The following is a 16,904-nucleotide window of genomic DNA, read 5'->3' on the forward strand; positions in this document are numbered from 1 at the left end:
AGACAGTGGATATGAAATGTGAGTAGTTTGAGTGAGTGCCTGAGCTCCTATAAAAACATCTATTGAATGCATTTGCTTCATCAAAGCCCAAACCCACAGGTTCAGAGAGATGTACTCCTATGGTTGACAGCTCAGTCAATATTTCTCCTGCTCTGTCTCTTCCTGTCGTAACATTGATTTCTGTAAGCTAGAGGAAGTAATCCCTAATGACATTGTGTAACAGTGTTAAGGAAAGATTGTTTTCCCACTACACACTTTTTCATACACAACTTATAAATGTATTTCATTACTTAAAAACTTTACCTCTTGCAACTCTGCTACATTTTATGTCCTGACATTCTATCCAGATTGGCTGCTTTCTTAATGTTTTCTTCCCGATTTTACACTTCTATGGAGCAACATACTTGGTGATTCCCCTCCATCATCTCATCACTGCAAAGCAGTGATGTCACTCTGACATATGCTATTCTCTCAGCTTCCAAGCAAGATGAAGGATGCCTCATGAACCCTTTGCATGGAGGAGGAGACCATAATGTCATGTCATGTACCATCCTTCCACTGCTGTCAACATCGCTTTGTGTCCTAACCCCCGTAATCAGCAATGTTCGCTGTTGAGTGGTAAAAACTGCTGCATAGCTGTAATGAAATGAAATTCCTGTTATTAATCTCATTATCTAACCTTTTCTGTATTCCTTTTTTTCCTTTTTTCTAAAAAAAAAAAAAAAAAAAAAAAAAAAAAAAAAAAAAAATCCATCACTGCAATTTTGTAGAGCTAGCATCTCTAGAAAGCAGACAGCTTTCCAGGAAGTTTTGAAGGATTTTTAACTTTTGTGGTTTTGAAGAAACCATGGATATTTAAAGTACTTGGAATTTGTTTAGTCTTATGTCCAGAGTGCTAGCTATGAATTTCCAGCATAGTATTGGTATTGAAAAATGGGATGAGGTTGAAGGGAGCAAGGAATTGTGTATATTTATTGCACAGAAGTGAAAATGGCTTCATGGGTGAGCAGCACATTTGTAATGAACAGGCTTTACTGGGGTTTGTCTCCCCTGTGGACCCAGGTGTGATACCAGATTGGAAGAGATACCCTTTCCACTGAGCTGACTTCTCTGATCCCTTGAGATGATGTTTGTGAGGAAGAGGTTGTAAAGGATTTAGTATTATCAAGTGTGTGAGGTCTTACCTCACACAGAGAATCAGCATGGCTTAAGGGTGTCTGAAGCCAGACCAGAGGCAGGTATGGATTGATATGTAGGCATGAAATCTGTGTTGTTTCATGAGATATCACTGGTTCAAATTTCAGACTCTGTAATTCCTCTAAAAACCATTTTTGATCAGATAGTATCAGATAAGTTGTCACCATTTCTATTTACCTTATACATAGAAATTAAAAACTCGTCATTTTCTGTATCGCATTGTTGTGGGATAAGCTCAATAAGGAAAAATAAATAAAACTAAATACTTCAAAAACCAGCTTCCACTGCTCCAGTCTGCTGTGGTTAATGTCAAAAGGACTTTGCCCATTATTTGTTCCTGGAGAGTCATAAAGGATATTATAGTCCTTTATAGTAAGAGAAGTTAAAACTTTATTTTTCACTTGTGTTTTCTTCATAAATTCCTGCTGTTAAAAAAAATAAACAACTAACCCCAAAGGCCTGTGTCTCACAAGAAGCCTCCCCTAAATATTGTTTCTTTTTAACATAACATTGTTGGTTCCTCTTTGCAAAAGTCGCAGATATACAAAACTCCATAAAAAAAAAAACAACAAAAAACCAAACTTCAGAGAAAGGACTTCAGTGCCTTAACATCTTACTGACTTGTCAGCTGTCTCCATTACTTTGTTCAGGAAATTATTATTTTTTTAATTTAAGAGAAAATCTGGGAAATTCCATAGTAAATACTAGAAAAAAAGAAATCTAGATATTGGACATTGCATAACATATCCTCAATTTCATATCTGCCTATACATAAATAAATGGACTATATTCTTTAAAGAAGCAGCACCCCTTGTAAACCTGATGAACTAGAGACCAGTTGAATGCCAGCAAGGTTTTAGGCCAGAAAACCAAAGAGCCCAGGAACTGCTGTTATATCAGGTTGTATTCCCAGAGTACTACAGGTGTAAGTCTAAGTAGATTTTTTTTGAAGGAAAATAGTTTTGATATGACTATATGTTTAGTATATGTTACATTTATTTTCATATTTTATGTTCTCTATTTATAAAGAAAATTCTTTTCTTCCCTTCTTGCTTGGCCAAAAAATTCTAAGTCCTCTTGCTTGGCCAAAAATTCTAAGTCCTGCAAGTCAAGATGGTGTTTCATGTCTTTTCTAATGAGTTTCATTTTCAAGATTGACACAGCTTGTGGGAGTTCACCAGGCAGTTCACAAGTACCCCAACTGCATAACAAATTTGCTACCATAATAACCCTTTGAAACGTAGAAGAGGACAAATTGCTCAGGTCCCTTGGTAGCAAGGAGAACAGGGACTGTGGGTAGATTTAATTTCACCTAACATTAGCCATCCCCAGTTAGATGTCTCAATTAAACTGCCTGCTTAGCCTTTCTCTCCAGTGAGTGGATAGAAAGAGACAGGTACTTCCAGACAGTAAATCATCCCATCTCAGGATACTTTTCCAGACTAATGGGATGAATTGCCATGTCCATCAGAAGACTTTATAAGTTTATTTGAGCGTAGAACAAGTTATAAACTTTGTCTTTGTTATCAGAATATATACTCCTCTTTATTTCTGCTTTTAGAAATATTGTTAGAGTAATGACACTTGTAATTCTGGACTTTTCTTTCATAAATTTGAAGTGTGGCCTTATCTTGAAGCTCTCCTTGACTGACTGAGGAATTATTTAGGTACTGTATATGTTCTTGGCTTGTATTGCATACAGTTAACTGGTAGCCCAAGAATGAAATTGTAACACATATTTCCATGAACTCTCCTGTTGAGCAATGCTCCATTGTATTGATTTCCATGTATTCTTCTAAAAGTTTTGGGTTTTTTTCCTGGCTTCTTGCTATGTTATCTACTGTGTTCAGTAGTAGGGATCTTCTGAGAAAACAGTTTTCCTGTGAGCTGCATATAAAAAAAGCGTCTTTGCACATACACTGTATCATTTGCTCTTCTTTTATTTGTGCCACTTTACTGCTATGAGAAGTACTTTTTTTCTTGGTCTCACTGGGATTTGGAGGCAGCTGGCTGTGTGCTTGAAGCATTGCACCTGAATCTACATCAGATTTTCTCCTCTCATACTGATTGCTGCCTGGGCAGCAGTATGCAGACCACCAGCTTTCCTCTCCATTTCTTTTCTTTCCATTTCTCCATTTCTTCCTCAGGTACAAAGCCCACACATCCAGTTTCCAGTTTTATTGCCTTTGGAAGGACAGTCTGCTGTGATTTTTAAACCTTTCTAAAATTTTCAGCAGAACTTTGTGGTCTTTTAAAACAACTGGTGTCACCTGCAGCTCAGTGAGTTTGACCTCTCTTCACAGAGGGCGGGGAATGAGGGAAGGGGCCAGGATATAAGGAACAGCTTGGATGAGCAGGTAATTAAGGCAGTCAGACTTAATTAGTTTTTAATAGTTGGGAGGAGTTTTTGTATCTGCATATGGCTGAGAGGTAGCTTAGGGAGCAGAAATGAGCTGGGAATGCAGAATGGATATAAAGTTAGTTAAGAGAGGGACTTGCTAGAGGTCCTGGAGGTGTTGATGGTTGTTTGGTTTAGGTGGTTTCAGTAATGCTGTTAGGGAGCTCTGCAAAGACCAGGGAGGAAGTTTATGTCCAGGGCTTGTGCTAATTGTGCCAGAGGGAGAATTCTGTGTTTGTGCTCCTTCTTTCTTCCTCAAAAGGAGGAGTGATGTGGGAGGTGATTTTAACTGAAGAAAGGGACATGGCTTAAATAGCTGAATGCAGCTTGTCTTCTCCCTGGTAAAATAGCTTGTGAAAACGCAACACCTTGAGATCTTTGAGGTGAAAACTGTATGCAAAAACTGCTCATCCAGCAGACCATGTGGTCTGGCTTATGACCTTTGTTGCTTGGTATGAAGAGTCATATTCTTAGAGGTAGGTGGTTGTCTAATTTCTACTGGTTACAGCAAAATAAGGGTGAGGGTGTGTACATTTGGGTTTTGCTCATGCATAACTTTTTAAGTCACTCTTTTAAAATATTTTCACCACTGAGATGAGCAGGGCTTGTGGGCTGGCCTTCAGGTTTTTTCCTGTTGTGCTTCAGAACCTGGACAGAAGCTTGGATTAAAGTATTTTCTAGATATTTGAGAATCTACTCTGATTGCTCTGATACAGAAGCTTCTGTATGTGAGCAGTGCAAGCCTTTGCTCTATAACACAGTAGTCTGGTTGCCTTGGAACATGCAAGTGAGCCTGCTTCTAGGTCTGTGAATGGAGAAAGGAAAAAAAAAAAGCCTGTAAGGATAATAAAAGTTGATCTTAGATCTTTTATACTACTATTTTCAATTTTTTTAAAGTTCCTTCTTAATCATATTAGAAGATCAAAATCATCTTATAAATACTTCTGAAGCTCTAGCCTTTTCTTTTTTGTAAAGTTAATAAAAAAATAAATAATCTACTGTCTTTGTCTTGGGATGTATTTGTTTGCTTGGTGTTTGTCCTGGAAAGGATTTGCCTGTTTCTCTGTAATATTGCAGTACTGTTTCTCTGTGGAATATTTATCTTTTGGATGTCCTTGAAACTGAGACAGAAAAGTTCAAGAGAGTGATTGCTGTGTAGGAAATATACCTATTAAAGGTATTGGAGTAAGTAATGAAACCCAAGACTGGTGTTTATGACTGGTATTAAGTTGGGTTTAGACAGGATGAAGATGCAGTTTTACTGGATGATTCTAAAGGCAGACATACATTATATATATATTAATTAAGAAAGGTGTGCAGTGCTTGTGGAAAGGCACCTTGTTGGAAAACAGTTTCCAGGTGCTTCTAGAAAAAACTCCAGCTATCTCATTCAATTATTCAGCTTGTTATTCAGAGACTGCCCAGTCATTCTTCTGAAGCAGATGGAGACAGTTTTTCACAAAGCTGAGATCAGCATTGCGTGCACTTTGTCTTTTCTGAAGTTTCTATCAAAAGCAAGTGTTATTCTGTTACATGGTGTATCTGTGCATTAAAAAGGCTTGTCCTTTTAAGGGTGGCTAGGAGAAGATAAATACACTATACAGTAATGCTAATAATTAAATTTGTAAAATAACTGCTTTTTGATAGACTAACACACAAATACAATTCCAGCAGTGGCTGTTTCTCATTAGTTGGAATGACATGCCGGCTTTAGAATATGTAATGATGTATAAGCCCTGGTGGTTATAATTGGCATAGAAATGTACTATATCCTTGGGTGTTAAAAGCCATAAGCTATTTATTTTCATACTTACAAAGAATGTACTATATTGTGGTATAAATCTCACATGGATTGTCATAATTGCATTTTTTTAGTAATTTATGTCCATATGGTTCAAATATGAATCTGTCCCCCTTATTAGCATCCTGCTGGTGACAGAATGTACTGATAAATTAGTATCTTGTGTCTGGAAAGCCTGGTTGAATTCAAATCTCATGCAAAAGAAACTTAAACTTACCTGGTCTTCCTGACAAAGGTAGCCTTGTTGTCATGAAGATTTTGTAATACGTGAGCTTGTATAGTAGTGATATGCTCGCAACAAACTTGGTTGTTGGCTGTGGTATCCCATGGGTTTGTTTGGTTGTTTTTTGTTTGCTTTTTTATATTTTTTTTTAGAAGCATCAAATTCACACAAGTAAGGGGTGGATTTGAAGGTCTCTAGCCTAAACTGGGAGTAGATGGTGTTGAAGTTGATGGTATAAAATAATTTTGAAGCCAGAGATAATGCATAATAAAATAATTGATGGAGTTCTATTAGATGCCATATTGCATTGATTCTTCTGCAGTATCAAAAGGGGTTTGATTGTAAAGTCTATATGTGACACATATGATATGGAATTATGCTATGGTTGTGAAAATACGTGGTATGGTCTTTTTTCTTAGGGCTTTGGGAAAAAAAAATTAGAGAAATGGGTGAAAGAAATGTAGGGATAAATCATAAAGACTGTTTTTCTTTAAAAGAGAGTTGGTATATAAATAATGAGCTACATATTCAAAAAAGATTAAAAAATGAAACTTAGCTAAGGTAAAGTGATTCTGAAAGAACAACTCTGCTTTGTTTTGTTTTGGCACCTTCCCTTCAATCCTTCGAACACATGAGAAACAGCACGTGTCACTGATCTCCACCTGAACAGTGAGCCATTGACCACAACTCTGAGTGTGACACCATTGCCAGTTCTTTACCTGCTGGTTGATCTGTCTGTCAAATCCATGTCTCTCTGATTTAGAGACAAGGGTCTGGTTGGGACAGTGTTAAAGGCTTTTCACAAGTCCAGAGAGTTGATGTCAGCTGCTCTTCCTTTACTGCATGTTTGCTTAATCTGAGTAAATTATCTGCCTGATGGGGTAGTGCTTTGTAGCCTCAGTTTATCTTGGGGTCTAGCATTTAAATACACAGTCTGGGGGACAAACTACAAATTTAAGTGAATATTGAGGTCCTGAGTTTTGAAGCTGAACAAAGCATTGGCTGCAAATTCAGCAAGCTTCAATCTATTTAATTTTAGTGCAACTCTCCAATATTTGTGGCTTCTGGAGGCCCTTGTTTTGGGTTTGTTTTTTACTATAGGTGTTTACATGGTTGAGACTGGCGAATTTGCCTTCGTGTATGACGGACATGTTGGTGAATATTTGACATGTTCTTCTTTTATTTTTCAGAGACCTACAGCCAACAAGACTTCTGGTGCTCCTTCCTACAGCAGATGGTCCAGTTCACAGCCCCATCAGGTAATATGCCCTTGTCAAAAAGGATATGAAGCTCAGGTTGACACATGCTTCCTTTTAAAATGAATCTATGAGGGGATCCGAGAGTGTTGCCTACCTGCACTAGCCCAGCTAAATCATGCCAGTCTTTGAAGTTGTTGCAGGATATCCTGTGGTAAACTCTTGGGTGCAGTTGTTGCTCATGGAGGAGCTTGTACACCTGTGCCTCCTCTAATGAAGTGGTGCCTCTCTGGTTTGTCAGGTTATTGTGGCTGGATCACCCTATCCTTTGCATCTTGTCACTTAAACTACAAGTGTGTGTGTTTGATCTGCTTTGGCTATGCATGAAGTCATGTTCTCCTATGTTAGCCTTCCCCCTCCACTGCCCCAGGGTTTTTTTGTGAAGTGGTTACAATGGTCAAAACTTCCAGGAAACCTGTTAATTGAAATTGAAGCCAGAAACTCTGAAGTGATAGCCAGGAAACAATATTATAGTTAATGAGTCTTTATAAGAATTTGAATGGTATTCAGAGTTTCTGTTACTTTATCAAAAATCAAAAGACTTTTTTGACTCTAGACAAGGATTTGGCTTGTTTCTGTTATTAAAGGACAGTGTATTTCAACTAAACCAACTTTGTCTTTAAAAACTTTTCAGGTGTCTTTTCAATAATGACTATTGACATTGCTTTCTTCCAGCATCTACTTTTGTTTTTTCTTCTTTCTACATACATTTAAAAACAAACCCCAACACCACCAAAATCCCACAAAACCACCACTCCCCCCCTGACTCTATGAAAATTCAAATTACTGTGGTGAACAAAACCATGATCTGACATGCTGGATTTCCCTTTTGAAGGACATGGACATTTGTACACTAAGAGAGGAAACTTCCATTAAGTTGTGTTTTGGCCTCAAAAACTAAAAGAAAAGAAACTATGAATTTAATTAGTATTCAGGTTAGGATGGGGAAAAAAAGTGGCTAAGTGCTTCATGGGCTATTAGCTACCTTTTTCACTATCTTCTGAGTGTTAATAGTTGTGTTCTCACAAAGTATTTTGAGGGTTTTGTGCCTTCTCTTCATTTAAATATGTAGTTCTTTTGCTTGAAAAGTTTTCCTTTTTTTCTGTCTTTCATTTTTTTGACATTGAATTTTTACTGTTGAGGGTAAAAGTGAAGAATGCATATACAAAAGGTTAACTCTCAGTGGTTATTGCTTGCTTCATCCTAAGGCATTAGACAGTCAGCAAGAAAAAGTTCTTGGAGTATAACTAATATGTATGAGCACTGTTCCCCTCTTCTTGTGTGTGTCTGCAGTTGTCTGTTAGTGGGAGACAAATTCCTAAGTCAGGAGGAGACCATCCCAACAAATCATATGAAATGCACCTTATGCTCTACACACTTGATTTCCTTTTTGAGAAGGGAGGGAAACTTAAGTGCCTAATAAAGATTGTTTGTGGTGTTACAACCCTGTGAAACCACTAGCAGAGTTGAGGGATTAACTACCAGGAATGTTGCTTGAATGTATGTCTAGGCTATCCAAGATCTGCAGGAAAAAAAAATAAATTGTTCTAATGTATTAAAGCATGCCCCTGGTAATTTCCCTCCACATATATTGTACCTCTTACGTTTAACTCTCGTTTTCCTTTGTCATTTCCACTCTAATCTTTTCTTGTTCTTTCTTGTTTATTGTCAGCTTTTGTCTTCTGTGTTTTGGGTTTAATAAGCTTATAAACTTGCCTCATGGATATTATAAATGCCAGTACCAACTGTGAGGATGTATAGGCTTGCTGTGGTTCTGTTTGGGAGACTGGAATACTGCTGTGTGCTCTCATGAGCTGAGTGGCAAAATATTTGTATTGGATAAGAGATTTGTATTCAGCCTTGCAACTTGCCAGCATCTATATATAGTTTATTTAAACTTTCTTCTTTATTTTTTTTTTTTTTTTAAGATGGCTTTCCAGGAAAGAAAAAGATTAAAGCTCAAAATTCATAGTCTGCATTTTCTTTAGTCTCATGCAGTGAACCCGGTGAAGGCTTTTCCACATGCATCTTATAAGAATCCACACAGAAACCTAATAGAACTACATACCTGAGACTTTTGATGCATCTAAGAAATGTTAAAAGTTAAATTGATTTCTTCCTTCTTTTCCCTGAGCTTTTCTTTTTTCATTTCCTCTATCTATGTGAAGCTGGAAGGTCCATTAAATGAGAGATTTGAAAGGGTGGGGTCAGTGAGTCACAGAAAAGAACACATTTTTCCCTGACTTGTTTTACTCTGTGCTACCCAGACATGCTTATATTTTGTATTGGATAAACTGAAGCATGTTTATCTATCTCAAACATGCTCTCTGGGGAGGTTTTTAATAAGTTTCTATCAACTCATTGCTCTCATGGACACATGGAATTTGTATGCTCAGGTTTTTTTTATATGAAACTGTTCAGAAAATAGTGTTGTTTGGGTTTCTTTTTTTCTTTTTTTTTTTTTTTTTTTTTTCCTACTGCCCCTTGAGCCTGGGAAAGTGTTTTGTTGCAGGGGAGGCGTCTTTGAAACTTGATTTAGAGGTTCCTTCTGACTGCCTTGGGAAGGAGGCATTAGTAACTGGTTCAAGCTAGGTTTTTTTCAAGCATTCCTCTTTCTCAATGTCAGAATAAGAAGCCACTAGTCTAAAAGTTTTGATTTTTTTGAATTCAAGGAATTAATTTATTGAATTAAGGAATTTGAGTGGCCAGGAAAGCCAAACCAAATCTCAGCTTCTGAACTGGCATCCATGGAGCTGTGTGGGATCTTACTGCCTTCAGATGTACTAAACTGTCTTGAGGGATGGAATCAAGGAGGAGATGCAGATGCTAATGAACCAAAATTGCCTACACCATGTTCTTGGCTAGTGGCATTGCTTGATGTGTGAAGAAGTCTGCAGCAATTTTGAGAGAAGCTCTGAACTTAGTCCTTCTGTGGTACTCTGAAGGCTGCTTCCTGAAGTGCAAGTGGCTCTTACCACTGATGAAAATGAATGAGGAAGTGGCACTTTATCAGACGTGATGATACAGCTATTTCTAATACTATGCTGCTTTTGCTGCGTGGGATGACAGCCAAGGCAGAGCTTCTTATAGCGATGGCAAATCCTTGCGTGGGACAGTCTGTCTGATGTTAGGAATCAGGTATACAGGCAGGCTGGGACACAAGGCACTCAGCTTTGCAGTTTGATTGTCCCTGAAAGCAGTTTTAACATTAACAATTCACTCCTTACTGGTAATGACTTGAGAAATGTGTGCTAGTAAAAATGAAGAAAACCCCTCTTTTTTCACTTGGAAATAAAAGAGAAGAAACCACATATTTCAGATACCAGCTTAAAGTCAAGGCATTGAAAGAAACCATAGATAAAGTGTCCTAAAAGAAAGAATAATTGCATAACAATCCTCCTAATTTGCTATGTCCTAACTGTTAATGAGAGGCAAAAAATCAGTAGCACCTAGTCAGATCTCACAAATAAATCCACCTTGTATGCAGGTAGAAGATAGTGATAGGCTGATTTTTCTTGCTCATGAGCACACTAGGGAGCTGCTGAAATCTGACAATTCATTTGGTCTCCACTGTCTGCTGGCATCTTAGTGGCAATATTCCAGGTCTCTTGCACGATGGTTGTTAGCAAGACTATCTTTAGAAATGCCTAGATTATATTACTTTCTAGAAATATTCAAATGCCTCTTCAATATTAGGTGCTAAACGAGCCTGCAGAATAATTGGCGTGTATTAAATGCCATTAAAAATAATATAGAACATTTCAGCATCTTTCTCCTCCTCATATCTATTAGCAAGGTATTAGTTTATGAGCTAATGAAGTAAAAAATGTGGAAAGCAAAACTATGTCCAATGGGCCACAGGACAGGAGGGCTCTCAGCTGTAATTCTGTAATGTTCTTCTGTCTGGCTCCACTTCTGCTTTGTTTCAGAGTTATTGCTCTGACTTTCTGGTAGGGGAAAAACAAGCTCATTGCTTCCTTGCTGGAAGTCAGAGCTTTGTCCATTGCTGAACTTGGCATCAGTGCCTCAAGGCCAGAATGTGTTTTTTCTTCAATATCCTGCTCTTTAAACACTGGGATAAATACTGTATCTTAGTACACAGTGGTTAGCAGTTTCTCATAGGAATCTGGACAGACAATGGATGTTGATAAACATTCAGTGTAGTGTCTGTATTTCAAACAGCCAAAATATTTTAGCTTTCCATATGATAGCTTATAATACAGTTTCTTTGTAACAGAGATGATGGAAATACCAGTACACCAGTCAGGAAGGCAGAAGCTAGGAAAGGTAATATTCCAGCTATACTGTGGCAGCTGTTTCATTGAATTTCAGGTCAGAGATTTCAGTATAAATAATTTCTCTCTCTTGCTTTGTCCCTGTTGTGTGTGTCCCTGCTTTCCCCTTGCCTTGTTTTTTGCCCTTGTATTCTTCCCGTGTATGTGTTGGAGCAGTAATGTGTTGATAAGGAGATAATTAGACAGGTGTCTGTTCAGTAGGCTTTTTCACAGCACACAAGGTCAAAATGAACCTTGTGATTAATTGTGCAGCATGAGGGTAGAGAATTTTAGTTTTAGGAAGCCAAACTAGGTATGGCTTCTGGTAGCAGTTGGGATTGTTGTAGCCTAAGACACATCCAAGTGGAATTCATGACTACTTGGAGCAGGAAGATAGGTAATAGTGAGTTTCCTTGATGCGTTCTAGCAGGCTACCTGAACTCAAAGATGATTGGAGCAATGGCTCAGAAGATCCATTCCTGTGAAGAGAGTTTTCTTTTAAACTGGTGGAAGATAGCTAGTTCTAAATACTAAACAAAGCACAATAAATAGTAATGTACTTGGCTGCTTTGAATCTTGTTTGTTTTCCTTCAGTGCCTCAAGTCTGACTTGGAAAAAGTATTGAGAAAGTCACTGTCTCCCTGATGAATCAGATCTTTGCTTTTCTGCTGAGCACTGCACACTGTGGCAGTAAACTTAAGATTATGTGCCTGTCCACTAGAAAACTTACTGAGAACACCAACAATTTTCCCAGAAGCTGCTGAACAGCTATCAAGTGGCAACAACATTCCTTCACTGTTGTCCTAGGTTTGAGCTGTACCAGTGTACTCATCTAAATGACAGTGACTTAGTTGAGCTGCTAGGGTTAACCCTTATTTTTAAGGGTCAGATGAGATCTGGCAACTTTCCAAAGGCAATCCAGACAACCCAAGCCACAGAATATGTTCCTTCCTCCTGGTTCTTGGTGTTTACCCAGAAGAGGTAGCAAAATTCAATGGGCTTAATTAGACTTAATAAGGGAAATTTGCCAGTTTTGCAATAAATGGAGTGACAAATCCCTAAATACCTCCTTTCCATAATATGTCTTTTCAGAACCAGGCATTCCGCTTTACCATACGTCATCATAGTATTGCAACATTGAATTGCGATCCTGGTTACATTTGGATAAGCACATGGAAAAATCAAGTAGGCAACGCTAGAAACTGAATTTTTTGACATGCCAAAGGGACTCACTGAATTTCAACAAGCCTCTGTTCGGTTTATTTTAGATTACTCACTAAATTTGAATTTGAGGTGGAGACAGTGCCTTGCAAGATCAAATTTAACTAGTTAAACATTTAGAAGTGTAATTATTCTTTTGTACATCGTGAGTTGCACTAAGTTCACTGAAAGTTTGGAAAATTCGAATATCTGTGATCAGCACTCCAGGTCTGCTGCTCTTATTACATCCACTGTATATGCCATGTTATGCACATGAGAGCCTTTTGGGATTTTTATCTACTATTGATAAAGATTGACCCATGTATTAGGTCAGTCTTTATTAGTAGCAGACAAAATATTATCCACTCTTTTTTCTTGTGTGTCTCACCTCTCATACACTTGTCCATCTTTTCTGCTGCAGCTTGGTAGGTTCAGCTGGAAACCTGATGTTAAAGGTTCTGCTTTCCAAAGTTTGATGCTTCCTTGGTGAAATCTGTGAGCTGCTGCTTCTGGCATGATGATTTTCATAGGACAGTATAAGGGAAGATTGAAGCTGGAATATGTTTCGTAAAGCCACAGGAATCTGCACTGGCAACCCCAACTTCACCAAGGTCATGGGCAAGGGCAGAGTTAATCTCGGTGTCTGCTTTGCAAGTAACAGGAGAGCAGGGCACACTGAGTTGGCTGCTCAGCTAAATGCATCAGTACACCAGGATGTGTAAGCTATTTTTATTGCGTGAAGATAACTCAGCCAAATGAGACTCGGGAGCAGTTGTGTCTGTTGCCAACCAAAGTACAGCATAAACTTAGCTTTGAAAAGTTAAGGCTTTTATAAATTGAGAAGGGAACTAAATAAGGAAACAGATTTTTTTGTTGTTGTTTTGGTGTTTTTTTTCCTTTTTTTTTTCTTTTTTTTTTTTTTTTTTTTTAATGGTCAGTGGTAGAATATGAGTAAATATAAATGTATGCACGGTTAGGTGCTCATCCAAGGTATGCTACCTGTTGTCTGGGCATAATCCCCAGGCAGCTGACTGAATTGAACATAAAGCATTTTTGTAAGCTCCAATAGGGTAAGAGCCTGTGCCTGGAGGGAAGCAATGATGTTTATAAGATCCATCCCCATGCTTTCTCTTAACTAGTTGTGGAGAAATACTTTGTGTCTGACACAGCTACTTACACAGCGGGATGAAGGTTGATGGTATCTTTAAAAAGAATTCAAAGTTAATATTTAAACAAAGGGCTTATGTTTTATAGTCACTGTAAATGACAAAATGCAGGCTCTATTCTGCAATCTGTGCATCTGGTACCTCTAGTCTATTCTGTGGGTTAGATATATATTCTTCACCAAGCATGGGATTTGGGCATTAGTTCCCAACACCTAAGTCTTGGTAAACCAATTATGTTAAATTTCCCCTGATCACAGTGTATAAATGTTAAACTTTCAGTGTAATGGTTAGGAAAACATAGGAGGATTCTTCCAAGTCACAATGCTGTATATTTCTTTTCTACAGGTGTGAGGAAGAAATAGCAGGTTTCCTTTCTCAGGAAGGGGAAGTTACCATTACTCTGTCAGATACCATTGGTATCATGTTGCACTTTCAAGTTGAGGTTCCGAAGATTCCATCTATAGCTTGGCTAATCTTAAAAATCAGCATGCAGGGGAGAAAAAAAGCCTTTCTTCAAAACTGTGTTTCTAAACAGCTGTTTGGGTTGTATTTTTTTTTTCCCTAAGCCAGCAAAATTTTTGGTCCCTTCAATTGTTGTGTAATTCCTTTTGATGACAAACACCAAATGTATGTGTTGTGCTAAGTGTCTGCTCAGGTTTGTCTAGAGAAATGTGTGAGCTGGGCATGGAGGGAAACTAACAGCATTTGTAATGACTTCTGTAGATGTAAAACATTTCCAAAAGCAATCTGTCAGCTGCACTTATGTTGTCTCTCAAAACTATTTTCTTCTAGAACAAGAATTTGATAAGATTTAAAAAGACTGAAAACTATATTATTCTATAAATTTTTTCACAATAAAGACAAAATTCTCCCTGTGACACATATTGTATCATCACTGAAAGATACCCAACCTCTTTTGGAAACCTCAGTTCAAAACTGCAGACTCAGTTTGAGAAATCCCAAGGAATGTTCCTCCCATAAGTCTTTTTTGTCTGTTTGGCTTAGCAAGTTAAGCTTATTGGTATTTTATCTGTGAATGCTGACTGCTCCCTATTTGACTGAATTTAGTGAGGAAAAGGAAGGATGCAAGTTTGTTGAACCTTTCAGGGATATGAGGTTTTTATGGGAATTGTAGTAGTACAACAGAGGAGAGATGCTGGTAATGCCATACCAAAGGGAGGCATGAGATCACCCTTTCATAGCCACTGGGCAGTTCATGGGGGAGAATCATAGAATGGCCTAGGTTGTGGAAGGAATCTTAAAGATCATCTAGTTCCAAACCCCTGCTGTGGTCAGGAACACCTTTCACTGTACTAGGTTGCTCGGAGTTCCATCCAACCTGGTCTTGAACACTTCCAGGCTTCCACAACTTACTTGGACAACTTTTCCAGTGCCCTGCCATCCTTACAATAAAGAATTTCTTCCTGATATCTAATCTAAACTTACTCTCTTTAAATCCATTTCCCCTTGTTCTCTCATTACACACCCTTGCAAAAAGCCTCATCTTTTTGTAGGCTCTGTTCAGGTACTGGGAGGTCACAATTCAGTCACCCCAAAACCTTCTCTTCTCTAGGCTGATGAATCCCATTTTTCTCAGTCTTGCCTCATAGGAGAAGTGCTTCATCTATCTAATCAGGGTGGCAGTCCTCCTCTGGACCTGGTCTAACAGGTTGCTGTCCTTTCTGTGCTGGGGAACTCACACCTGGATGCAGTGTTCCACGTGGGGTTTCACCAGATGGGAGAAGAGGGACAGAATTTTCTCCCATGCCCTGCTGGCCACACTGCTTTCAATGTAGCCCAGGACTGGATTGGATCGGATCAAGTGCGCATTGGCTGCAAGTACACATTGCCAGGTAATGTCCAGCCTCTCATCCACCAGCATCCCCCAATCCTTCTGAGCTGGGCTGCTCTTGATCTGATTTGTTCCCAGTCTGTGTTGATACTGACCCAGGTGCAGCAACTTGCTCTTGTTAAACTTTGAGATTCCCATGGGCCCATTTCTTGAGCTTCTCCAGGTCCCTCTGAATGACCTCCCCTCTTTCAGATGTGTCATCTGCAAATTCTTTCAGGGTGTGCCCTTTGTCTATGTCATTAATGGAGAGATTAAAAACCACTGGTCTCAGTATGGACTTCCAAAGCACACCACTTGTCACTGATGTCCTTTAGGACTCTGAGCCATTGACCACTACCTTCTGGATGCAAGAATCCAACCAATTCCTTATCCACTGATCAGTCCAGCCATTGCATCCACATCTATCCAATTTCAAGGGACCAATGTTATGGGGGACCATAAACGACGTCTGTAGCCCTTCCCTTGTCCACTGATGCAGTGACTCTGTCAAGGAAGGCCACTAGTCAGGAAGGGCTTGCCCTTGGTGAAACCATGCTGACTGTCCTCAATCATCTCTTTGTCCTCCCAGTGTCTAACATAGCTTCTAGGAGGATCTGTTCCATGATCTTGCCAGGCACAGAGATGAGCCTGGCATGGGTCGCAGGGTCATCCTTTCTACCATTCTTTTCGATGGATGCAATATTTCCCTTTTTCCAGTCACCTGGGACTTTACCTGACTGCCATGACTTTTCAAATATCATGGAGTAGCCTTGTAATCAGCCAATTCCCTCAGGACTCTGGGATGCATTTCACTGGACCCCACAGACTTATTTATATTCAGGTTCCTGAGGTGCTGGAGAACCTGTTCTTTACTTGCAGTAGGAAATGTGGTCCTCAACATGCTCTCCATCCACTTGAGAGGCATAGGAAGAGAAGTTGCCATTGAAGACAGAGACAAAAATGTTGTTTAGTACTTCAGTATTCTCTTCATCTGCTTATTGCCAGTTTTACAGTATTGTTCATTGGGGAGAATACACCTTCTTTGAACTTCCTTTTCTGTTTAACATCCTTTTACAAGGCCTTCTTGTTACTCTTTGCATGTCTTGCCATATTCAGTTCCAGCTTCACCTTGGCCTTCCTCACCACATCCCTATACACCTGAATGTCATCTCTATTCCTCCCAGATTACCTTGTCCTTGTGTCCACTGTGCATTTGCTTCCTCCCCTTTAGCTTGACCAGCAGTTCCCTACCTGGCCATGTGGGTCTCTTGCCTTCCTTGACCAATTTCTTGCTTGTGAGGATTGCTAGCTCTAGGACTCGATGGAAGACTTCCCTAAAGGTTTACCAGCTCTGTTCTACTCTGTCCCTGAAGGCAGTCTTCCAGGGGCTCCTGTTGGTTATCTTTTCAAAGACCTGGAAGTTCGCCTTCCTGAAGTTCAGGGGCCTAACTTTACTCTTTACCTGACCCATATTGCTTGGGACTGCAAATTCCAGCAGTGCAGGGTCACTGCAGCCCAGTCTGCCTCTGATCTTGATGTCCACAATTAGCTCTCTTAC

At 39.1% G+C, this 16,904-nt stretch overlaps 1 protein-coding gene across 4 annotated transcripts in view; it reads left to right on the forward strand.

The window, feature by feature from the left end:
• The window catches only part of RBMS3 (RNA binding motif single stranded interacting protein 3), a 709,899-nt gene that overhangs the window by 98,766 nt on the left and 594,229 nt on the right, over positions 1-16,904 (forward strand). For all 4 annotated transcript variants that reach the window (XM_058830558.1, XM_058830560.1, XM_058830561.1 and 1 more), the window contains one exon: positions 6,810-6,878. In XM_058830558.1, coding sequence (XP_058686541.1) covers positions 6,810-6,878 — 69 coding nt within the window. The remainder of the gene's footprint in view (positions 1-6,809; positions 6,879-16,904) is intronic.

This window comes from Poecile atricapillus, chromosome 2, assembly GCF_030490865.1.
Source record: "Poecile atricapillus isolate bPoeAtr1 chromosome 2, bPoeAtr1.hap1, whole genome shotgun sequence".
Classification (NCBI taxonomy): Eukaryota; Metazoa; Chordata; class Aves; order Passeriformes; family Paridae; genus Poecile; species Poecile atricapillus.